Source organism: Borostomias antarcticus (genome assembly GCF_949987555.1).
Source record: "Borostomias antarcticus genome assembly, chromosome: 35".
NCBI classification, from domain to species: Eukaryota; Metazoa; Chordata; class Actinopteri; order Stomiiformes; family Stomiidae; genus Borostomias; species Borostomias antarcticus.
In genome coordinates, this window is record NC_140268.1 from 1,488,144 (window position 1) to 1,514,217 (window position 26,074).

The 26,074-nt window shown below is 48.9% G+C and overlaps 2 protein-coding genes across 2 annotated transcripts in view; one reads left to right on the plus strand and one right to left on the minus strand.

The window, feature by feature from the left end:
* Positions 1–4,127: 4,127 nt before the first annotated feature.
* On the plus strand, positions 4,128–11,352 carry fbxl16 (F-box and leucine-rich repeat protein 16; the record flags this gene model as incomplete). The annotated part of the gene is made up of 6 exons (XM_084461049.1): positions 4,128–4,823; positions 6,786–7,028; positions 7,732–7,997; positions 9,632–9,716; positions 10,017–10,080; positions 11,204–11,352. 6 exons carry the CDS (start codon positions 4,128–4,130, stop codon positions 11,350–11,352), a joined length of 1,503 nt encoding a protein of 500 aa, XP_084317175.1.
* An 11,112-nt stretch (positions 11,353–22,464) lies between these two features.
* The window catches only part of septin12 (septin 12), a gene marked incomplete at both ends in the record, with an annotated part of 15,547 nt that continues 11,937 nt past the window's right edge, over positions 22,465–26,074 (minus strand). The window contains 4 exons of the mRNA XM_084461013.1: positions 22,465–22,624; positions 23,107–23,158; positions 24,407–24,503; positions 24,760–24,855. Of these exons, the coding sequence (XP_084317139.1) occupies positions 22,465–22,624; positions 23,107–23,158; positions 24,407–24,503; positions 24,760–24,855 (405 nt within the window). The remainder of the gene's footprint in view (positions 22,625–23,106; positions 23,159–24,406; positions 24,504–24,759; positions 24,856–26,074) is intronic.

The window sequence follows — 26,074 nt, forward strand, 5'->3', positions numbered from 1 at the left end:
GCACGTCCACAGACGTCTTAGAGGGGTCCAAGCCAGACGTGTGAATATTGAGGGGTCCAGCAGACGTACAAACGGGGTTCTGGACCGACGGACGTTATTAAGACATGATCTGAACGTCTCCCTGACGTTGCGTGTTTGCTGGGTAGGATGTGAGGGATGACCTCACCTCACACTCCAACCCTGACCTCAGATCAGCTCAAATATCAGTCGCGATGTGTGTGAGATGGTCTGCGTTTGTAAGTGCCTGTGTGTAGGTGTACTGTATGCGTGTGTGTGTACTGTATGACTCGTGCAACGTGACTGGGCTCTCTTAAGGAAGTTATTTTGGCGTTATGGAACTGGCTCTTCCTCATATTTGCGTCTGGACTGCTGATTGATGATCAGATGCTAGTTGTTCTTCTCTGACGAGCAGGCGGGGTAGAGAGAGGCAGGCGACAGCCAGAGAACGCTGCATTTTCTTGGTCTGCTTGGAAATGTGAGAGGGTTTAGGCTACTGCAGGTATGTTGTGTTGTTTTACGTTTACTGTACGTACTGTACTTGGGTAAACCAACATTTGGCTTCCCCAACCTATTTCATGTAGGGTTGTTGTCATGTAGGGTTACTGCCTGTTAAGTTGACACATGTATTATTATCTAACAGCAGCCATAACAACAACATGCTATCGGGCTCCATAATCAGAATCATATTTATCGGCCTGTTAACACACACAAGGAATCGTTTCTGACTCTCAAGCAATACAGACGATGGCCGGGTTTCCCGAACGAGTTAAGAAGCACTTAATTGAGTTAAGAAGCGTCTTAACTCCCATGCAAAGGGTTGCTTAAGAAGGGTTCCTTAAGAAGGTTCTTTACCTGGAAACCCGGCCATTATACATATTATATTTACAGACAATACACAATATTCACGATATACACAATAGACAAGTAATATACAGATTACATGAAAGACAAACAATATAGTCTAAACAGTGCAATGGTGAATGAAAGTATGATTACCTCTGGCTATTAGCGTATATTATATTTGATTTTAGCTCTTTCACTTTGAATTTAGCACTAGGTTAAGATATTAGATGTTGGTTCAGAAAGATATGATGACTTCTGGTGACAAGCAGGCTAAGTTCTCGACTACCTACTTTGAATGCACATATTGTAAGTCACTTTCAAAAAATATGATTTATTTCACTCATAAAAGCATCTGCTGAATGACTGGACTGTACTGTAGGCTAATGGTGTATGATTATTGTACAATCCCGTGTTTGTAGACGTAAAGCAAGGTGTCCTCACTATCAGAAGAGACCAGAGTACCCAGCAAACACGCAACGTCAGGGAGACGTTCAGATCATGTCTTAATAACGTCCGTCGGTCCAGAACCCCATTTGTTCGTCTGCTGGACCCCTCAATATTCAAACGTCTGGCTTGGGCCCCTCTAAGACGTCTGTGGACGTGCAGAACGGGTTCAATATCTGAACGACTAAAAAAACATTCATTCTGGCTCCTAATTGGATGTCTTTGGACGTCCGAAAAAGACAAAAAAGACATCTAAAAGACGTCTTTAAGACGTGTCTTTGCTCAGTGGGTAGCTATGGCAGAGCAGATGAGCTGGCCCACTGGTGAACAGTGATGCAAAAGGTAGTTTGTTTTGCATAATGTGAGCTCACCAAAATCAGGATGGTCACAAGACCAGGTGAACACCAGGAACCAAACTGCTCCTGTGTTGAGTTAAAAATCAGTGAGGAACCTAGAATGATTTCCCCTGCCCATTTCCTGGTTAGTCCAACACACACAGGGTGGACAGAGGAGCACCACACCGTTATCCTAACATGGTATTACACTCAAATGATGAGTGGATCTGTGTTTTAAAGCACTTGGGAGCCTAATTCGTCTGAGTCTATGCCGGGCAGTTGGTGATTGAGTTAGGTGACTAGGGCATCCCTAGGGAGGAGGACAGGCAGTCAGGGAGACGGAGGAGACGGAGGAGACGGAGGAGAAGGAGGAGGAGGAGAAGGCAGGCTACCGCAGCCTCCCTCTCTGCTCAGTTCCGCTGATGTCAGGCCGGCTCTCGATGCTCATCGGCTCCTATTTATGGCACACGCTCATTCGCACCTACCGGCGAAATTTTTGTTGTTGTTGTTGATTTTTCTTTGATTTGCTGACATTGTGGAAATGATGCACGGATAATCATTTCCCCCCTCATTATTAGAGAGATGCTTTTTGGATTTTTCCTCCGCTTACAACCCGATAATGCACGTTTCCAGACTGTCATCGCACCCTGGATCAAATAACCTCCTCTCCTCCGCCATTCCCCGTGGATGCTGATATCATGGCGATGCTGTCGATATAAAGCTCCGTCTCGGTCAGATTAGAGGAGGACGTACGGGGGAGAGATCGGGGGTTTTTGTCGGGAAGGTAAGAAGGGGTTTCGATGCGGATTCACTGCTGGTCACTGCTGGTCACCGGGTCTTTTGGGTTTATTCCCTGACCGGATCGGACAGAGCTCCATCCCCGGTACCGCTGCCCCCCAGACAGAGCCTATCATCCGACATGTTTATATTAAATCCGAAAATATTATTCCAGCCTATAATAAACAAGGATGAGAGTGATTTAATACCGTTAGAAACCCCTGGCATTGTGTCATAGCCACGCGTAAAGCTTATTTTCTGAATTGTCCCGTTATGTTGGTGCACTATCCGATAGGCCCACAAGCGATACAATATACCCCGCTATGAATAGCCTAGCCTATGAGGAGCTCATTGTGTGGGACTGTTTTCAGCATTTGCGCTGTTTTTTCGCCGGCTTTTATCAGTATAGTCCATTAGTGGAAAGGTAGACGGTTCTTCTGCTGGGGACATTGGTTCCTGCTTCTAGGACACGGTATTGTAGCCTCCATCATTACGTAATAGCGGCGCTTGCTTTGGTATAGGGGGCCACAAAATAGAAGCCACGGTATTTCTATTGAAACGGTAAGGGAGTGTCACCCAGTGTCATGTGAATGTGTAAACGCAAAATGCGGTGTTTGGCCCCAAGTCTGTTTTCCTCAGATGTTGCTAGTGATGTAATAGATCCAGTTAACCAAACCAGGCACTCAATCATCAGGAAAGAGTTGTATAACAGTACAATGCAGTGGGTTATGTTCGTCTATACTTGTCTCTTGTCAGGTAACCCTTTCAACAACAAGGCCCATGTTACATAATTGTGATGGAGTGATCGTGCACAATCACGTATGAGGCAACTGTGTGAATTTGAATATCAAATGTAGCAATAATCTCTGTGTTTATTCTGTATAGACCTAAGTGTTATTTATTTTTTTGTACAATGTTTCAGCTCAATATGGGCTGTGTACAGTATGTTCTGGATGGTTTAGGGTTATGGTTTATCATGATGCCACTCTGTATGCCTTATTTGATAACGAGAAAGAATTTGTGCATATATGGTACATTAGAATTCATGTGTAGAATTGTTTACTACATTAATACTCTGTTTTTCAGTTCGATCAGATTCTCTTCCAAGCGTCAACTAGATTCTGTTAGAAGCCATTTCACCAGAGAAAACAGGCAACGATATGAATATGAATCGGTATCCCAAACGTAGCCTAACATATGTTTTTTCCCTCTTTTTTTCTCAATGTTTCAGCTAGTTCCACAGGGGCTGTGTGTGTCTGTGCTAGAGTGCTTGACTGTCAGTCAGCTCACTTATCTGGCCCCTGGGTGATGCTGTTTTTTTGCTTCCCTCTGGAATATGTAGAGAGTGGGTCGTATGCCCTCCTCCCTTGTTCTCTGTAAAGCGCATTGTGTTGCCTCTGGGTATGAAATGCGCTATACAAATAAAGCTTTGATTGATTGATTGATTGATAGTTGATTGATTGATACCCTGTGTGTAAGGAGACACAATAGCCTACATGTTGGTACTGTTGGTTCTGAATGCTGAACATATTTCAGTCTCTCTCTCTCTCTCTCTCTCTCTCTCCCTCTCTCTCTCTCTCTCTCTCTCTCTCCCTCTCTCCCTCTCTCTCTCCCTCTCTCTCTCCCTCTCTCCCTCTCTCTCTCTCTCCCTATCTCTCCAAATCTCACCATGCATTTATTCTCTCTCCCTCTCCCTGTCTGACCCCCCCCCTCCCCCCCAGGCTCCCAATGTTGAACATGTCCTCCCCCAGTGAACTCAAGTCTCCCTGCGTGACTCGGAACGGTATGGTCAAGCTGCCCCCCCAGCCCAACGGCCTGGGCAGCGCCAGCATCACCAAGGGCACGCCCGCCGCCAAGAACCGCCTGTGCCAGTCCTCGTCGGTGCCCTCGATCCTCCCCCCGTCGTCCTCCCTCCCCTACCACCACCTGGACCCCCTCCCCCCCCGAGCCCCCATGGCGGCCTCTCTTCTCGGGGCCGACCTGGACGCCGGCGGCCCCCTGATGGCCCTCAAGCCGTCCCAGCTGCGCCAGCTGCCCCTCGCCCTCCCTAAGCCCCTCCTCCTGGAGCGCCAGCTGGCCCTCGACGAGAAGCTACTCAACCGGCTGTTGTGGTACTTCACCACGGCCGAGAAGTGCACGTTGGCGCAGGTGTGCAAGACCTGGAGGAAGGTGCTGTACCAGCCCAAGTTCTGGGAGGGCGTGACGCCCATCCTCCACGCCAAGGAGCTGTACGCCCTGCTGCCCAGCGGCGAGAAGGAGTTCGTCAGCCTGCAGGCCTTCGCTCTCCGGGGCTTCCAGGCCTTCTGCCTGGTCGGCGTGTCGGACCTGGATATTTGCGAGTTCATCGACAACTACCCGCTGTCGAAGAAGGGCGTCAAGTCGGTCAGCTTGAAGAGGTCCACCATCACGGACGCAGGGCTAGAGGTGAGCGCCGGGGTTGGGATTAGAGTTGGATTAGGGTTGGAGGGTTGGATTAGGGTTGGAGGATTGGATTAGGGTTGGAGGGTTAGGATTAGGGTTGGAGGGTTAGGATTAGGGTTGGAGGGTTGGGATTAGGGTTGGAGGGTTAGGATTAGGGTTGGAGGGTTAGGATAAGGGTTGGAGGGTTAGGATAAGGGTTGGAGGGTTGGGATTAGGGTTGGAGGGTTAGGATAAGGGTTGGAGGGTTAGGATTAGGGTTGGAGGGTTAGGATTAGGGTTGGAGGGTTGGATTAGGGTTGGAGGGTTGGGATTAGGGTTGGAGGGTTGGGATTAGGGTTGGAGGGTTAGGATTAGGGTTGGAGGGTTAGGATTAGGGTTGGAGGGTTGGGATTAGGGTTGGAGGGTTGGGATTGGGGGTTGGAGGGTTGGGATTAGGGTTGGAGGGTTAGGATTAGGGTTGGAGGGTTGGGATTGGGGGTTGGAGGGTTGGATTAGGGTTGGAGGGTTAGGATTAGGGTTGGAGGGTTGGGATTGGGGGTTGGGATTAGGGTTGGAGGGTTGGGATTAGGGTTGGAGGGTTGGGATTGGGGGTTGGAGGGTTAGGATTAGGGTTGGATAATACAAGACATACTGTACACACTCATTTGCTGCATGGTTGGTTAGAAATCACTGGCAAATGTGCACAATTTCAACAGTTTTCCTCAAGCTCTCTCAGAAACCTCTTCACACTCGCTAAGTTGCTATTTTAGGATAGTGTTTGGTTGCCATGGAGAGCGCGATATTGTTGGCCGTCTACTGTGCGTGTGTGTGTTCCTGCTTTATAATGCTGAAGTTGTGAGAGGCGCTTACCCTCAGCGTAGGGAGAGAGGGGTAATCTCCGAGGTCCGAAAGACCTTCTCACTGAACCAGATGTTCCTCGCTAACCAACCAACTGCCCTGAACAAACAAGCCTTCATGTGGGTCTAATTCAATGAACTTCAATGTAATGTCAAAACGAGGAGATTAGTTTTTCCTTGTCAGGTTGTCAGTTTGTAAAATGTCCGAGCTGTTCTCTTTCTGACGCAGTAGAAACGCGGACAGGTGGATGAAGGCTTGCGATTCAAAAGCTGTCGTTTGTTAAAGACGCGTCACATTCCATGGGCTCGATAATAGCGCACAGAAACAACCATTCTCTACCAGAGGTGTCCCTCCGATCGGTCAAACCCAACTGACCGGCAGTTATATTTTGTTTAAATCCACCAATCAACGGCCTGTTTGGAATTGAAACTATTTGTGCCGAGTGGCGTTTACAAAATCAAATGATAGGCAGTTTCATCAACCTCTAATAAATCAAGCTGATCATAAACTATGTCCCCCCTCTTTTATTTAAAAAAGGAAGTTTGACCACACGGTCATTCTCAGGCCCAGATGGAAACGTTTTGATAACCTCTCTCTCTGGTTCTGGTCAACACGCTTAGAACTTGTAGCGTTGCCTAGCGACCGCTGTGAGAACGGGGGGGGGTTCTGCTGTTGTTGGACACAATGTCAACTAGGTCACCAGGGGTCATGAGGCTATTGGAATGCCATGTCACATGATTCACCCGATGGTCACATGATTATTCTAAGAGGAAGGTTGAACAACAATTCTTTTCTTCTTTTTCTATTCAATGCACTCGTCCACTAGACTAGAATGACACGCAGGGCCTGGGTTTAGTATACACACTAACAGCAGTGGCTGGGTTTAGTCTACACACTAACAGCAGTGGCTGGGTTTAGTATACACACTAACAGCAGTGGCTGGGTTTAGTCTACACACTAACAGCAGTGGCTGGGTTTAGTATACACACTAACAGCAGTGGCTGGGTTTAGTATACACTGACAGCAGTGGCTGGGTTAAGTCTACACACTAACAGCAGTGGCTAGGGTTAGTGTGTGTGTGTGTGTGTGTGTATCCTGTGCACTAAGTGTGTATTTGTGGGTCGCCAGGTGATGTTGGAGCAGATGCAGGGTCTGATGCACCTGGAGCTGTCTGGCTGTAATGACTTCACGGAGGCGGGCCTGTGGTCCAGCCTCAACGCGCGGCTAACCTCGCTTAGCGTCAGCGACTGCATCAACGTAGCGGACGACGCCATCGCCGCCATCTCTCAGCTGCTGCCCAACCTGTCCGAGCTCAGCCTGCAGGCCTACCATGTCACCGACACGGCTATGGCCTACTTCACCGCTAAACAGGTAGGCTAATGTTAGCGCCAGGAAGCTATGTTAATACATTTAGCAGCCATGCTAATACGTGTAGCAGCCATGCTAATATCAGACCCACAGAGATGACCAAACTAATATTAGGACCTAGAACACATTTAGAGGCAATGCTAGCGTCAAAACTGATACCAGCACCAAGATTTCAGGTAAGCAGGTACGCCATTATTAGCAGGACGTTTGGCCTGGAAGTAAAAAACATAATAACACATCAGCAAACAAACTAACAAATTAGAGAGCAAACAATTCAGAAAACACAATAACAAGTCAGAAAATAACTGATAGCCACCCCCCCCCCCACCCCTCTGCCACCCCCCCACCCATCTGCCACGCCCTCCCCTACCCCTCTGCCACCCCCCCCACCCCTCTGCCACGCCCTCCCCTACCCCTCTACCACCCCCCTCCCACCCCTATGCCACCTCCCCACCCCTCTGCCACCCCCCCACCCCTCTTCCACACACTCCCCCACCCCTCTGCCACCCCCCACCCCTCTGCCACGCCCCCCCACCCCTCTACCACCCCCCCCACCCCTCTGACACCCCCCCACCCCTCTACCACCACCCCCCCCCACCCCTCTACCACCCCCTCCCACCCCTCTGCCACCCCCCCCCCCACCCCTCTGCCACACCCTCCCACCCCTCTACCACGCCCCCCCTCACCCCTCTGCCACGCCCCCCAGGGCTACACCACTCACACGCTGCGGCTCCACTCGTGCTGGGAGATCACCAACCACGGCGTGGTCAACATGGTGCACAGCCTGCCCAACCTGACGGCCCTCAGCCTCTCCGGCTGCTCCAAGATCACGGACGACGGCGTGGAGCTGGTGGCGGAGAACCTGCGGAAGCTGCGCTGCCTCGACCTGTCCTGGTGCCCGCGCATCACCGACATGGCCCTGGAGTACATCGCCTGCGACCTGCACAAGCTGGAGGAGCTGGTTCTGGACAGGTCAGGGGCGTGCGTGTGTGTGTGTGTGTGTGTGTGTGTGTGATGATGTCACGTCTCTGTCACGCATCCAGAAGAGGCAGGCGAGCGATTTTACAACTGACTTCAATGGGGAAATAAAATAATGATGGAACAGATACCATTAAATATTACACACAATTTATTTTAATATTCAGATAAGGTGCCAGATCCAATCGAATAGGTCCCGTCCAAATCAAGGACGCGCCGGTGGACAATGATTTCACTCAGACCCCAAGGATAGAGGGGTTGACCCCCAGGATAGAGGGGTTGACCCCCAGGATAGAGGGGCTGACCCCAGGATAGAGGAGATGACCCCAGGATAGAGGGGTCGACCCCCAGGATAGAGGTCATGTCCCCCAGGATAGAGGTGCTGACCCCAGGATAGAGGTCAGTGTGTTTGTGTGTACAGTATGTATTGTATATGTTCTGTACATGTGCATCCGTGTGTTGGTATCGATAGAAAGGCTCTCCCACAATAGCACATGATAAATGCTGAAAAGAAAGGCAGTAGAAAGTTCCGGTAGCTTCTAATAGCCCCAGAAATAGAGCTAGAAGCACCGTGATGCATGGACACCAGATCCACGCTCCCCGAGGATGGAGAAGTTCTAGAAAACAAATGTCTTCGGTGCAGGTTTGGTGGTTAGTCAAGGAATGATGATGAGGAAACTGCTGAGGTCGTTAGAACTGGAACTACAGACCAATCAATCACACTAGGAAGTGTGTACTTCTACACTCTCCCTGCTGTAGGCTTGTAGGGCAAGGTGGCATGCTTTCAGAAGGGGACAAGTCAGCGAATGTGCTCCGTAATGAGAATACAGTGTACCGCGTGCTAACCCCTAATGCTTCCCATGAACACACATCAAGCACACGTTGAGCTGAGATAAAAGGGCTTCTCAGAAGAGATGGCTAGCTTTTAATGGTTGTCTTCAGATATGGAAATGCAACCTACAGTACGTATTTATCCCCCCTAACGAAGCTGTACCCCTCCTAACGAAGCTGTACCCCCCCAACGAAGCTGTACCCCCCCTAACGAAGCTGTACCCCCCTTAACGAAGCTGTACCGCCCCTAACGAAGCTGTACCCCCCTTAACGAAGCTGTACCGCCCCTAACGAAGCTGTACCACCCCTAACGAAGCTGTACCCCCCCTAACGAAGCTGTACCCCCCCTAACGAAGCTGTACTGCCCCTAACGAAGCTGTACCCCCCCTAACGAAGCTGTACCCCCCCTAACGAAGCTGTACCGCCCCTAACGAAGCTGTACCCCCCCTAACGAAGCTGTCCCCCCCCTAACGAAGCTGTACCCCCCCTAACGAAGCTGTACCCCCCCCTAACGAAGCTGTACCCCCCCTAACGAAGCTGTACCCCCCCTAACGAAGCTGTACCCCCCCTAACGAAGCTGTACCCCCCCTAACGAAGCTGTACCCCCCCTAACGAAGCTGTACCCCCCTTAACGAAGCTGTACCGCCCCTAACGAAGCTGTACCGCCCCTAACGAAGCTGTACCCCCCCTAACGAAGCTGTACCCCCCTAACGAAGCTGTACCCCCCCTAACGAAGCTGTACCCCCTCTAACGAAGCTGTACCCCCCCTAACGAAGCTGTACCCCCTCTCTGAACAGGTGCGTGCGGATCACAGATACGGGTCTGGGGTATCTCTCCACCATGTCCTCCCTGAGGAGTCTCTACCTGCGCTGGTGCTGCCAGGTAACACACACACACACACTCACACACACACTCGCCCACACACACACACGCGCACACACACACACTCACACACACTCACATATACACACACACACGCGCGCACACACACACGCACACACACACGCTCACACACACACACACACACGCACGCACACGCACACACACACACACACACACACGCACGCACACGCACACACAATACAGTAGTAATTCACTTGATAATCTCCATTAGAAGACATTTGTAGTAGTAATGCCTGATGGAGTGATAGTGGATGATTTTCTCTGTGCTCTCGTATGCAGGTGCAGGACTTTGGGCTGCAGCATTTGTTTGGGATGAGGAGCTTGCGCCTCCTCTCTCTTGCAGGTATGGTATCTCCTCCTCCCTCTCTCCTCCTCCCTCTCTCCTCCTTCCTCTCTCCTCCTCCCTCTCTCCTCTCTCCGCTTCAAGGGAAGAGAACAGGTACTCATCTGACCCCATTTGAGTGCTCTGAAATATTGTCCTTCCTTGCTCCCTTCCTTCCTTCCTTCCTTCCTTCCTTCCTTCCTTCCTTCCTTCCTTCCTTCCTTCCTTCCTTCCTTCCTTCCTTCCTTCCTTCCTTCCTTCCTTCCTTCCTTCCTTCCTTCCTTCCTTACTTACTTAATTGATATACCTGATCTAACATGATTGGATAGGTGAACATGTTCCCCCATCTAGTCATATCAGTTCAGGGATTCATCCAAGGAAAGGGACCATATCCTTCTCTTCTCTTGGCTCTAGTCTGCCCCCTGCTGTTGGCATCCGATATGACAGGCCTGATACACAGGAGAACTATTAGACTCAATCATTCTTCTTCTCTCCATGGATCATTTTGGCGACAATCCCAACGTTTGTGCTTTGCTTTCAGTTGTATCAGTCCAATCCTCTCCTCCCAGAATCATAATAAGACAAAGGGCTTTATCCAATATGGCTGCTCTTCGTTTTGACCGACATCCGTTGGCAAAATGTTTTTTCACGGCTGAGTCACCAGCCTGTTGTTTGGAGAGGAACCGAATGTGATCTCACGGCTATATGACGTTTATAACTGTCTTTGTCTCTCTCCCTCTATCTCTCTCTCTCTCTCTCTCTCTCTCTCCTTTTCCCTGTCCCTCCCTCAATCTCTCCCTCTCTCTCTCACTCACTCACTCACTCACTCCCTCACTCACTCACTCACTCACTCACTCACTCACTCACTCACTCACTCACTCACTCACTCACTCACTCACTCACTCACTCACTCTCTCTCCTTCTCCCACCCTCATTCTCCCTTTCTCTCACTCTCTCACTCACTCTTTCTCTCCATCTTTCTCCCTCCCTCTCTCTCTCCCTCTCTCTCCCTCCCTCCCTCCCTCCCTCCCTCATTCTCTCGTTCTCTCACTCACTCTTTCTCTCCGTCCCTCTCCTACCCCCTCCTCTCTCTTTCTCCCCCTCTCTCACACCCTCTCCCTCTCTCCCCCTCCCTCTGCTCCAGGCTGCCCCCTGCTGACCACTACGGGGCTGTCGGGTCTGATCCAGCTACAGGACCTGGAGGAACTGGAACTGACCAACTGTCCGGGCGCCACGGCCGAGCTCTTCAAGTACTACTCTCAGCACCTGCCTCGCTGCATGGTCATCGAGTAGCCCCGCCCCCTACGCCCCCCACGCCGCCTTCTCTACCCACCCGCCGAGAGCCCGCTCGATACCACCCTCCCGTGCGGCTGTCGCCCGCACCCGAACCAAACTACATCACCTCAACCCCCTCCACTCCCACTCCCCCCCCCCTCAACCCCAAGACCAACCGACCTTCAGACTTATTGGCCGCTCGATTGGACAACCTTCCCTTAGCCCAGCGAATGAGGACGGACGGCGCTCGAAGGCGGAGCTCGAGGCCGAGCTCCAATCAGGAGGCGCGAGGGGGGAGGATGTCGGCGTGGCGGTGTTTTTGCGCGGCGTCCTCCGGCGATGCGCTGTGTACAAAAACGTTTACAGAAAAAAGGGATTTTTTCCGGAGAGGAGGGATGAAAAGGGAATTTCGTGGATTTGCGAGGGATGAGGCCACGATGGATGAGAGTTTTCCGAACGCAGATACGGACGCCGTCGAGACGCGACGGACTCCGTCGAGACGCATGATGGATGGGAAGGAAAAAGGCAAAAGTCTGATTTGCGGAACGCATCCGAGGCCATGTCATTAATCTCTCTCTCACACACACACACACACACACACACACACACACGTACTGTAAACACACACTCTGACATGCATCCATGAGAAATGAAATCAGTAACTCCTCAAGACGAGACCTAGCTTTGATGTTCCTGTCATCTCGTGTGTTATTAGTGTGATTTTGTTGAAAGTCTCCAAGGAGAGAACAAGTCTCTCGCTTTCAAGAGAGACCAAGGTGAGACCGACGGACCGAGAGAGAGAGAGAGGGATGGGGGAGCGACATCAACACGAATGGAGTTTCTCTCTCCGACGTTTCCTGCTGGCGTTCGGACCCAGGCTCCTCCCCTCTTTCGGGGCCCCGCCTCTTTTTCCATCTCCGTGTCTAAATCAAAACGAAAACAAAAAAAAGAAGTAAAAACAACAGCTAATGTATATCTGATGCATCGAAGCTGCACGCTTAACCTGCTAGCTTGTTACCAGGCGATTTCTTTCTCCTCCTCTTTTTGTTATCATTATTCTCATTATTATTTTTGTAAAAATTATTATTTTTTAATTCTGAGGATAGCCTAACTGTGAATTATTATTTTTGGGGGGGGGCGGGGTGGAAGTGTGTGTCCGAGGCTTTCGGGCACATCAAGGGAAAGTGAACTACCAGGAAGGGAAATGTGGAAACTACAGTACCCAGAAAGCACTGGGCTTTTAATTTATTTAATTTTTAACATTGAGAATGGTACGTTGTGGTCATCTGAGGTGTTCAGATCCAGGATCCACTTTGGGGACAGGAAGTGACATCACTATACTGTACATACGGTAGATCTGATTTCAAGCTTGGCCTTTTTCCCTCGAAAGAAACTCTTATTTTCAGTCCATCTTGGTGTCTAGTTAATATTTACTGGCTTGTGGGCGGAGCTGAATATCACTGAATAATCTTTTTTAACGAAGACGTGGAACTGCTGGGGTGTCCTGTGTGACCTTTGACCTGTCCTGCGTGACCAGTGACCTGTCCTGTGTGACCTGTGACCTGTCCTGCGTGACCTGTCCTGTGTGACCTGCGTGACCTGTCCTGCGTGACCTTTGACCTGTCCTGTGACCTGTCCTGTGACCTGTCCTGTGTGACCTGTCCTGCGTGACCTATGACCTGTCCTGTGACCTGTGACCTGTCCTGTATGCTGTCCTGAGGTCTCAGTGCTTCTGTGTTCTCACCAGAGGAGGTTGTTTGACTGCAGATGCGCTGTAATGGCCGCCGTTCAGTGGGAGGGTCTCAGCTGGACAGTTATAATGCCACACACACACACACAGACACACACACACACACACACACACACACACACACACGCTCTAGTAGCATCTCACTTAAAAGTGTCCATTACAGAACTATTCATTAGACTGAACACAAACTCTCTCTCTCTCTCTCTCTCTCTCTCACACACACATACACACATTGTCTCTTTCTCACACACACACACACACACACACACCCAAATACACACACGGATTATGTCTTTCTCACACACACACACCCACACGTTCTGTCTGTGTATCCACGAAACGCAGCCTGCTGAGCCGGCATTAACACTATCAAATCTAACTAAGCATGAGCTGTGGACCAATGGGACGAGCCGCGCGCCTAGAGAGTAGGGAGGGAGATCTAGAACGAGGAAGTCACTACCGCCCGGCCCTTTACCCAGCATGCACAGGGGGCTTTCCACCTAAAACGTGGGGCAGCAGGACAGGTCCTAATGGCTAGCTTACCTCATTCTTACAACCTTTGACCCTCGCCCTCCTCCTCGATAACGGCCCTACATCTGACTGGCGTGTTTCCCCGGGTGTGTGTTCTGTCTGGTCCTGTCGTCTCTGCTGGTCTCGTCCTGGTCGGGAGAGACTGCCCAGCCCAGCTCAGCTCCTCCTCAGGGGGGCAAAGAGCTTCTGCTTCTCTGTCCTCAAGATCCAGTTCAGATACCGCCTGGGGTACATTAGTAGTGTATATGGGATGGTTTGAATAATTAATTAGGATACACTACTTACATTAGATACAACCCCCACAATAAGCAGGTTAAGATGTGCACACACACACACACACACACACACACACACACACACACACACACACGCACACACAGTGTTCATGTGGAGACTGAGGAGGTGATGTTGACCTGTCCCACGGGGGGAGGGCGTGGTCTCAGCCGAGGGGGCGCAGGACAGCGCCAGGGCCTCGTCCTCCCCGAGCGGGGCGGGAGGATTAGAGCCTCGCCTTCCTCCACTCGCTCTCTCTCGCTGCCTCCCACGTGGGAGGGATGACACACCTGTACACGCCCCCTGACTTCCCCACACGCTTACCTCACACTCCTCAGATCCCAGAGCCTGGCTGACCTCCGCCGTTGTGCTGTCGCCTCTCTTTGCGATGTCAGACTAGCGCTGCCGGGGGACAGGGAGGGTGCTGAGTCTTCAGGAAATGCAGTTTAGGGAACAGGGAGGTGTTTTGGAGTACCTGGAGAAGGGGGCGGAGCTAGCGGGACCGCGTGGACATCGGGTCGCCAGCCTCGTCACCGGCATCACCTGACTGAACCGGCCTGAAATCTATCCGCAATGTCTTTTGGGGTGGAGGGGGGGGGGATTTCTTTTTTTAATTTACTTATTAATCTGGAGTGAATTTGTGTATATATTTATCCTGAATTATTTATTTATTTATTTATTTATTTATTTATTTATTTATTTATTTATTTATTTATTTATTTATTTATTTATTTATTTATTTATTTAACGTATTAATTGCCTGAAGAGGATTGTTGCTCTGGGTTCAGCTGGGCTGGTAGAGGATTGTTGCTCTGGGATAAGATGGGCTGGTAGTGGATTGTTGCTCTGGGTTCAGCTGGGCTGGTAGAGGAATGTTGCTCTGGGATAAGATGGGCTGGTAGTGGATTGTTGCTCTGGGTTCAGCTGGGCTGGTAGAGGAATGTTGCTCTGGGATAAGATGGGCTGGTAGTGGATTGTTGCTCTGGGATAAGATGGGCTGGTAGTGGATTGTTGCTCTGGGTTCAGCTGGACTGGTAGAGGAATGTTGCTCTGGGTTCAGCTGGACTGGTAGAGGAATGTTGCTCTGGGATAAGATGGGCTGGTAGTGGATTGTTGCTCTGGGATAAGATGGGCTGGTAGTGGATTGTTGCTCTGGGTTCAGCTGGACTGGTAGAGGATTGTTGCTCTGGGATAAGATGGGCTGGTAGTGGATTGTTGCTCTTGGTTCAGCCGGGCTGGTATCAGACTTTGCGGTGGGAATGGCGTCACGTCCGGAGTGTCAGTAGAGGTGGAACGTGGCCCATGACGTCAACACGCCACTAAGGTACATGTCAGTTCAGTCTTTAAAACATAAAGACCAGTTTGTGTTCTTGACTTCAGTGAGGGGCTAGGAGGTGGAGCGCTGGCGAGTGGGAGGAGTCTGTAGATCAGGGACAGAGTGGGAGGAGTCTGTAGACCAGGGACCGAGTGGGAGGAGTCTAGAGTGGGAGGAGTCTAGATCAGGGACAGAGTGGGAGGAGTCTGTAGATCAGGGACAGAGTGGGAGGAGTCTGTAGATCAGGGACAGAGTGGGAGGAGTCTGTAGATCAGGGACAGAGTGGGAGGAGTCTGTAGATCAGGGACAGAGTGGGAGGAGTCTAGATCAGGGACAGAGTGGGAGGAGTCTAGATCAGGGACAGAGTGGGAGGAGTCTGTAGATCAGGGACAGAGTGGGAGGAGTCTAGATCAAGGGACAGAGTGGGAGGAGTCTAGATCAGGGACAGAGTGGGAGGAGTCTAGAGTGGGAGGAGTCTGACGATCAGGGACAGAGTGGGAGGAGTCTAGATCAGGGACAGAGTGGGAGGAGTCTAGAGTGGGAGGAGTCTGACGATCAGGGACAGAGTGGGAGGAGTCTAGATCAGGGACCGGTGGAGGGGGGGGTAATAGAGGACCCAGGCCATCCAAGGTTACGCTCCTTCACCTCCGCTCGGCGATCTCGACCCCTCACCCGTTCACCTTTTGGTTTAGCCCGCTTATTTACTGTACATTGGTTTACCCCGCTTACTTACTGTACATTCTGAGGCGTATGATTGGACGCTGCTTGTGGCGTGAGGAGTGTGTGCGGTCTGCTGCGTTTCTGTTTCGCGGAGTGTGTGTGGCGAGATGTCCCCCTCGTGCCGACCTGAGGGACTGTGAGCTCCAGATTGTATTGGGTGTTCAACTTTCACCTTTGACCTGATGACCTGGACTGTAGGCTTGATGTGTTGGCGGGTTAAAACTGAACTATTAGCACTTCCAGCTCCACTGCACATCAACTCATGGAATGTTTGCATACAGAGAGCTCATTAACAACTCAATTAGTATTTCTATCTAATGCTCTATTCTTTCCTGGGCTACAACCTTGTAGGTCCATGCGGGCTGTGTGTGCCAATTCTGGTTCGGAGAAGTCCAGTTCCAGCTGGTTCTGAATCTGGTGGACAGCTGGGTTCCTGGACAGTGGGGACAGGCTTGTGAGACAGTGGGGACAGGCTTGTGAGACAGTGGGGACAGGCTTGTGGAACTTAACGTGTGTCAGTATTTACACTAACAGGGTCTGTTTCAACAAGAGGAACACCTCTGGCGTTGGATGTCACGGTTCGAACTGAAACACAGGTTCTAAGATCTTGGTTCTGTCAGACCTGGGTCAAATACCAACTGTAAATCCAGTACGACGAAACCAGTGTGCATTTACCGTTCTTCCAAGTGCACACTAGGTAAATCAACCTAAATACTTCCAAATACTCGTAAGTATTTGATAGTTGTAGCGGTATTTGACCCAGGCCTGATTTTTTTTGTCACCCCCCCCCGCCCTGCCTCGCTCTCTGTCAACTTGTTGAGATGATGACATCAATGAACACATCTAGTCTGACACTAGAGCTTCTCCACAGTCAACCAGTAACGCATACCAGTAAGACATCAACAGTAGAAATAAAATAGATGATATTAGAGTTCTATTGGACATGCAGTGAGAGATTGTATTGTTCAGTCACATGGAACCCTCCAGTGGATGTAGGGGTAGGAGTGGGTCGTATGCCCGCCTCCCTTGTTCTCTGTAAAGCGCATTGTGTTGCCTCTGGGTATGAAATGCGCTATACAAATAAAGCTTTGATTGATTGATTGATTGATTGATTGATTGATTGATTGATGTGAGGAGGGTTCTTTAATGTGAGAGACGAGCAGCGAGTCAACGCCATCTGTATCAAGACCACATACCACACACAGTCATCGTAATGTTTATGAATCTGGGAAATATTATGGATGTGCTGTATTTATGCATGGTATCCCCCCATCTCTCTCTCTCTCTCATCTCTCTCTCTCTCTCATCATAGCAGAATACGTGGCTTGTCAAATTACATTTTCGGTACAATATGCTAAAGGTAACGGACTTGGAAAAAGACTCACGTTATAATTTATTGTCAACATCAATGTGGCATTATTCGAAGACTACAAGTTTGAAAACACTGGACAGGAAGTGTAGATAAATTCATAAGGGGAGGCTTAACCACAAAGTCATTGTGTGTGTGTGTGTGTGTGTGTGTGCGCGCGTGTGTTATGAATGCATGACAGTGAGATACACTGAAATGCATTGTCAAGTCTCAACACCACAGATCTTCAACTTCTAAACTCGGTTGAAGGATGTTTAGTACGGAATTCTACTTAAGTGCTGTAAATGAGATCTGCAGCAGCAGATGCAAATTCTACACAGGGTTCAAATCCATGGTCACCATTTCGACATTGGATATTTCTGTACAGCCCATATGTAAACTTGATATAGTAACCGATGTTAAGGCCACTATGCCGACACCTTCCAACAACTCTCTGTCTCTCTCTCTTTCTCTCTCTCTCTCTCTCTCCCTCCCCCTCCACCCACCTTTCCGACTTCACACAACCTTGGTTTAGGTACACAGGGGCAGATGTACTAACGTTTAGCGAGCGCAACGTAAACAGCATTCCTGTTGATGGTGTAAAGCGATGATCTAATCAACCTTGTGTATCTTATTTGCAAGTGTGTTGTAGGCTATCCCTGGCATATCGGCCTATTCATTTCCTAAAGCCAATTGTTTAATTTCAAAACCTTAACACGGAATAGTGCCAATTGTAATCAGTGAATGTCTGCATTGTGAATGATCCAGACCACGTTATTATCATAATTTTCTGCATTTTGAATTATTTCAGGCCTCAATACATCAGGACATAATGAATCTATCTGATACCAATTTGATTAGTAGGCTATGCGACCTCGTAAATATCAGTGTTGCACGAATATTGGACTATTAAAAAATATTGAATAATAATTGCTCCCCATGCATGCAGTTCATAAAACTGTATGTTCATAATTAACCGGATATATGATTGTGGGTAGGCTGGATTACACCTGCTTTTCAAAGGCGGAGAAACGTCACCGCAAAACGTGCGCGTTCACATCCTCCTTTCCCCTCGTCCCTCCCAGGAATGCGCGCGCATGCGCAGGACAGCGCGACGTACCCTTCTGTGCGCCTGCGCGAGGCAGAATGCGGTTTGACGCATGCGCGGTCTGTTCGTACATGTTAGTACATATGCCCCATATTGTAAGCTTTCTTTCTGGGTGTCTTCTGTATGTTTTCATGTTGCGTTGCAGACCAACTCATGAATTGTAAAGCTCTGTACTGAATATGACATTGTACGATAACAATAAAACCACAGGTGATTCTGAGTTGGTGATGAGGTTTCTGGGGGTTATTTATCGAACAGCCGCTGTGATCATCTGACCAGACCGAATGAGAGCAGAGCAGGCTGGGAAATGGAGTTCTTGTTCCAGAGTGAATGTGGACTTAAAGGGATAGTCTGTAGTTAATGTGGAGGGAAGTTCATTAGTGAACCTGGAATCTGGGTTTTTAATTAGCTGCAGCTAGCATCGTTAAGCGCTACAACCAGGGGAGATGGAATGGCCGCCAGCTAGCACGCTAGCTCGCTAGTCATCCAGGGGAAAGAAGATCCATTTAAGATCAAATATACGTTTCCACAAAGACTCCATGGTCATCATTGCAAGTCTATTAGTTTTTTGGGGGGTCAATGCTTAATTGATTTGTTAGCGGGGGGTAGTCTCGCGATGCCAGACTGTCGCATCGTTAACAGATTGATGTGGGTAATATCAAGGAAGGATTTCAGTCCGTTGACCGCTTCATGTTGGAAACATTAGGGGGCACTCTTGTGAAGACTGTCCCCCCTGGACCGTCCCGTACGAATGCGTGTGTGTTTGGCTGTAGTGTGCAATGCTTTCTTCAGTAACAGTCATCTCTGCCACAGACTAACCTGGTATATTATAGAATATATATATATATACACACATGCGCGCACACACACACACACACACACACACTGTATATATAAATATATGGGTACTAGTTTGGTATCTATTTATTAATTATTTGTGACACCGAGGTCGTCTTGAGTTTTTTTTGGGGTGGGATTGGGGTTCATCGTTTTCTGTAAATAATAATAAAGTTGTGATCATTTTGATTTTTGACCTGGAGAATCTGATTGGGTGCAGTCTAATTCCTGGCTGCAGTGCCTTGTTAGTCGAGCGTTGTTGTTTTTCAGATGGTTTGGTTTCAGTCTGCACCGTTTTAGTAAAAGTTGTACAAAATGAACCCTGAGCCCCTGTGTGTCTTTTCCTCCTCTCCTGGAAAATGGGTCTTAAAAAACATACATTTAGTGGGACTAACATCCATTTAGTGACCTTCAATATTTGACCGTCACCAAGTGAGATGTGATAGTAGACAGATACAGAGAATAGGGCTGCACAATTAATCGTGAATTAATCGAAATCGTGATTATTACCTCCGCAATTACCTAATCGCAAAAGGCCGCAATTAATATGATGAATAATTTTGCTTTGAATTGAGTGTGCTAGGACTACACGGACGAATCACAGGCGCTTATGCTGTCTGACCAATCACATGCGTTCCCGCTGAGTGCGCTGTGAGCAGCAATTTCACTGAGAAGACAGATAGCAGTAGGGCAAGACAAGTGTCACAAGAGTACCTGCAGCCGTGAGTAGTGAAAAAATGAGCGAAAACGAGGTCAGTGAGTTAGTAGCAAGAAAGGGATCAACGTCCGTGATTTGGGAGCATTTTGGTTATTATATATTAATATTATATATTAAATATGAATCGCAATTATTAATCGCAATTACCATTTTGAAGAAAATAATCGCAATTATTATATTTTGTGATAATCGTGCAGCACTAACAGAACAGAACTGACTAGATGTCTTCATGGAGTCATATCGGTCATGTGATGTATCAGGTGTAGAGATGCAACATTCGAGAATTCACAGATCTAAACATGAATGGATTGGCCACAGGTGTGTAGAGGATCACACGCTTACACCTATCCTAATCCTCCTAGATCAGGGATCAATAACGAACCTACTGTATTAGAGATTAGAGCTCATTTCATTCATAACTTGCATACAGTAACATGTGACTCCAGACAGGCGGACGGTGACAATCATTTAATCATGAATCAACAGTGTTTACATGAATATTAATATTGAAAAAACAAGGACCAGGATCATGTTGGAGCCGTTAGTACAAATTTGAGTTTAAAACACAGAACGCAGAGGGAGAACAAACCTAGTAGCCTACTGTCATGGGTACAGAAGTGTGTGTGTGTGTGTGTGTGTGTATGTGTATGTACAAGCGCAGTAAGTCATAGCCGCAGGCCGATCCAGAGCAAGTAAGGCGTGCACGATGTCAACGCAAATAGCACGATTGGAGTGAACCTTAAAAATAAGACAGTATTGCTCATCTAATGTAAACTAATAAGAGAGTGGCTCAGTAATTGTGCCACCAGGGGCAGATGGAACAGGGGCAGATAGAGCAGGGGCAGTTTAATGTGGCCAGGATGGAATTCAAACCAGAAAACACACATTTCATTAATGAAATCCTGCCAGAGCCTTTTGGCCAAGTGAAGCCATAGATTCACACTCTGGCAAACCTAGTTTTTATATGTGAAAGTATGACAGCTGCCACCATGTTATTTCCTGAAATGTCATGACTGTATGAATCTTAGTTGGAATGTTATTGTCATGGAATGTGAAGTTGCCCCATAGGGGATCATTTGCCTCTGGGAGGCCTTAAGCCCCTCCCACTGACCCCGCCCTGGTGAGGTCAGGCCTTAAGCCCCTCCCACTGACCCATCTGATCGTCTCTGCTGCTCACAGCTGATGGAGAAGCATCAGTGACTCCATTTACAACCACAAAACCTAAGGACACATGTGAATGGACAGATTTGGGGACATTTCTCAAATATTAACCTTGAGGACAGGAAGATAAACGGGTCATCGCAACAAAGCTCACATAGTAATATTTCAGGCGGCAAAAACGACAAAAACAACGATGTGTGTAACATGTCAAAGAAAATATAGAGGCCATCATTTTGGAAAGGAATCGCAGTATTTAAGATATCTTTCGAAATCAAAGGTTGCATTTCGGTTGAAATCCATCAGTGCCAGTGGATGAAAAACGACTGAGCGATTCTGAATGTGTGTGACGGCTTTTTCTCAGAGCATCTATGTTCTAAATATCGGATTCAAACCTTATATGGTCATAGGCTTCCTTAAATATGCCCGAGTGAATTATAGATGTTCATAAACCATTAATAGGGTCTTTGCCAATGTGATTCTGTGTGATAGATGTTCACACCCTTCATGCTAGCTTCTCAAACCTGTGTGAATCTGTCGTAGGTCTCTCATAGGGTCTCTAAATAGGTGAGGGCATGTTATAGATGGTGAGCTATATTGGAACGGCATCAGAACTTATACCTATCCTTATACCTTACCGATCTCGTCCACAGAGACAAGGGCGCTCGAACCAGCATTAACCATCATTGTTAAAAGCTAACAGGAATACTTTTGGGTACTTCAAAGAGATAGCATTCCTCTCAGATAGACGGTTCCTTCTTTCTGGTGTGTGGGTAGCGTTTGGTACGGAGAACCTGCTTAGGAACGTTCCACAGAATCAGGTTCCCCAACACCGTTCTGAACACAGGCCCTGAACACGTTCCCATACCCCTGGATATGGCTCTCTCTCTCTCTCTCTCTAACCTTCTCACGTTCCCGTCAGGTGACCTCCTTCTGACTCCTCCTCCTGCCCCATGCGTCGCCCTCCTTCCAGGAAATATACATATATACTCATTCTCCAAAAATATAGATCCATATATGACGTTTAAATGCGATTCTTATAATGTCTTTAGTAAAACTGAATAGAACTTTTTTAATATCAAAATCCCAAACGCTGGTTGGGAAAAAAAAAATCTCTTCTTTACATGGTGGGGGTGAGGGGGGGGTTGGGGGGGAGGGGGGGGGCTCTTGCTCTCTTGAATCTCTCATTTGGACCTGGGGGGGGGGTGTTGGAGGGGGGGGGGGAGGTGCTGAACGCTTCCATCTGTGGTCCCAGTCGTATGGAGAGGTGGTGGGAATGAAAGGCAACCCCCCCCCCCCCTAAAAACAGGATACAGGAAGCTGGGAGCAGGAAGTGGAGCAGGAAGTGGCCGGCTCGTCCCCGGGTTCGCTCTCAGAGGTGGCTCTCGGCGTGGCTCTTGTCCGACGTCCCGTTCTCCAGGGGGGAGGGGGACAGGGCCAGTCCGTTCACGTTGCTCTCGTTCAACCTCCTCACGCGGTACGCCTCGTAGTGGACATTGTGCGTCACGTCCTTCAGATCCTGCAGGTGGGACCTTGGAGCACAAACGGACAAAACGACGTATTCACAACCTTTCCGGAACATTCTCGGTAAACTCAAACTCTGATTGGTTTGTTTCTGTTTCTTCAGCAAAGCGACAGAGCTCATTCTTCAGCCTATCACATGTACAGGCTTTCCCTCGTGACATTTGACCCCCCGGGGTCATCGTTAGCAGGGCATGTGACCAGTGTGACCTGAGAAAGACGCCACTGGCTCTGTCGTTAACCCGTATCTCCTCTGCTCCTCTCCCCTGAGGTAAGAAAGGGAGTGTGTGTGTGTGTGTGTGTGTGTGTGCGCATCCTTTACAGGTCACTTCAACTTGTTCAGGTGTCCCCATGGTCCTAGTTCCTACCAGTTACCTAGGATCAATCTCAACTCCAGAGTGTAATGAGCACCCTATAACATGTACACACACACACACACACACACACACACACACACACACACACACACACACACACACACACAGACACTCACCTGATCAGCAGGTCTCTCAAGTTGGCGAACTCGCAATGTGCCACGTTTTCCACTGCAGAGTGAGACAGAATGAATGGACAGGGTTAGTATTAGTATTAGTATTCCAACGTTCAGTCTCAAACAGACAGTTCACACACTTAGAGATCAATCAATCAATCAAAGCTTTATTTATATAGCGCATTTCATACCCAGACGCAACACAATGCGCTTTACAGAGAACAAGGGAGGTGGGCATACGACCCACTCTCTACATATTCCAGAGGGAAGCAAAAAAACAGTAATCACCCGGGGGCCAGATAAGTGAGCTGTAAAAATTCTTCCCTGACCCCTCTCAACAAGGCGATGGAGCTCCTGGAGTATGTTTGTCTACCGGCTAAGAACATTTATAAAGCAATAAATTACATTAAATTACATTTTCATAGTAAGAGAGGCTAAAAAAGCATAATAGGAGAGACATGGCGAATACTGGTGTGTGTTTGCTACGGCCCAGGCCTAAAGCTGGAAGTGGGCTGGTGTATGTCTGTGTGTGTGTGTGTGTGTGTGTGTGTGTGTGTGTGTGTGTGTGTGTGTGTGTGTTAACTAAATGCTACGACATCCACAGCAGACACAGGGGTATCTATCAGACTCAGGGTGGTCTGCTGGATGAGAGCAGAGTACATGAGTGTGTGAACGGACCTGTACAGCTGCAACGCTACACTGTTACAACGTTCCCTGAGTTTCCCCCTTCACGCCACTAGGTGGCAGCGCAGCCTAACGCAGCAGGAGTTATGGAACCAGTGACTGCACAGTGTACAAACCTGACCAATCAGAGACCACTGTGATCACCTCCAACATTATGACCTCCTAGGTTGCGTTCCGAATCGCATACTTCTACTTCTTACTACCAGTACCTACTACAGCTGCCCTTAGAAAGTACGTACTTTGCAAGCAGTAGGCATCCAATCGGGACATACTACCTTGTCATAACATTGCGCCTTGAAATTCGCCCACATCCGTCGCCGTCCATAACGCGACATTCGTCTACAGCTGTCACGACTCGCACATGTGACGCACATTTCCGCTGCGCACAGGATTGTGGGTCAGAATAGGCAGAAAAGCCTGCTGGCTTGCATACTGCAAAATACGACCGGATGTAGTAGGACATCCTGGTGTTTTTGCCATACTGCATGTGGCATACTATGTATTGGGACATACTACATCCTGTTTTGGCATACTATATAGTAGGGTAGTATGCGATTCGGAACGCAGCCCTAGACAACCACCTCCTCCTCCGTCACCCTGGTCTCCGCTCAGAACTCACCCTCGATGATGCCCCATCGCGTCTTCCTGCCCAAAACCTTGTTCCCGTTCACCTGGTGCTCCTTGTCCGTCCCCACCACGGCGAAGGGGATGCTCTCCTGCCGAGGGACACACCGGGGTGTGAGCAGGACAAGGACAAGGACAAGGACAAGGACACACTATGCTCGCCAGGACTTTAAAGGTGTACTACGTCACGACATGAAGAAATGGCGTAGTGCACCTTTAAGGTAAAGGTGAAGCTTCCGTTATTCAACGTGTAGCAGTGAGGCAATATTGGTTGTAAATAAACAGGAAACTTCATTCAGTCATGCAAATAAGCTGCAATGGATTCTGGGACGTTGATTTTGGAGTTACCCGGATCTTGTCGTTGAGTGTCCTGTCGTCCGTGTCCTCGTCGAACTCCTTCTGGGGGTAGACGCGGATCCCGTTGGCCTGCAGGTCCTGCCTTATCTGTCAGGGGTCAAAGGGCGAGGGGAGGGTCAAGCAGAGGTCACAGGCGGTGGATTTGGTCTCACTGAGGTTTTTGGAAGGCGGTCCACGGCTTCTCTGTCACTCGTTCTTTCGTAGCTGCGTAGGTTCGGCTGTTTTTCAGGTCAAAGACGACGAGGTCAAAGTGCCTGAAGAAGTTCTACACCGCGGCCCGGTTGAACATACAGGACGACATGGACAGTAGGTCCACAGTACCGTTGTTCTGGGTTCATACGATGGATACGATGAAAATGGATACGTCAATAATAGCAAAATATGAACAAAACTGGACACATCATTTTTTTGAGACCTTGCTCTTCCTCGAGTTAACTACAAGGGAATAGAGAGATAGAGAGATAGAGAGATAGAGAGATAGAGAGGTAGAGATAGAGAGGTAGAGAGATAGAGAGGTGGAGATAGAGAGGTAGAGAGATAGAGAGGTAGAGATAGAGAGATAGAGATAGAGAGGTAGAGAGATAGAGAGGTGGAGATAGAGAGGTGGAGGGGGAGATAGAGAGATAGAGAGGTGGAGATAGAGAGATAGAGAGGTGGAGGGGGAGATAGTGAGATAGAGAGGTGGAGATAGAGAGATAGAGAGGTGGAGGGGGAGATAGAGAGATAGAGAGGTAGAGATAGAGAGGTGGAGGGAGGAGAGGGGGGGAGATAGAGAGGTGGAGGGGGAGATAGAGAGATAGAGAGGTAGAGATAGAGAGATAGAGAGGTAGAGAGAGAGAGAAAGAGAGGGGGAGATAGAGAGATAGAGAGGTGGAGGGGGAGATAGAGAGATAGAGAGGTAGAGATAGAGAGGTGGAGGGGGGAGAGGGGGGGAGATAGAGAGGTGGAGGGGGAGATAGAGAGATAGAGAGATAGAGATAGAGAGAAAGAGAGGGGGAGATAGAGAAAGAGAGGTGGAGGGGGGAGAGGGGGGGAGATAGAGAGATAGAGAGATAGAGAGGTGGAGGGGGAGATAGAGAGATAGAGAGGTAGAGGGGGGAGAGGGGGGGAGATAGAGAGATAGAGAGATGGAGGGGAAGATAGAGAGATAGAGAGGTAGAGATAGAGAGATAGAGAGGTAAAGAGAGAGAGATAGAGAGGTGGAGATAGAGAGGTAGAGAGAGAGAGATAGAGAGGTGGAGGGGGGAGAGGGGGGAGATAGAGAGATAGAGAGGTGGAGATAGAGAGATAGAGAGGTGGAGATAGA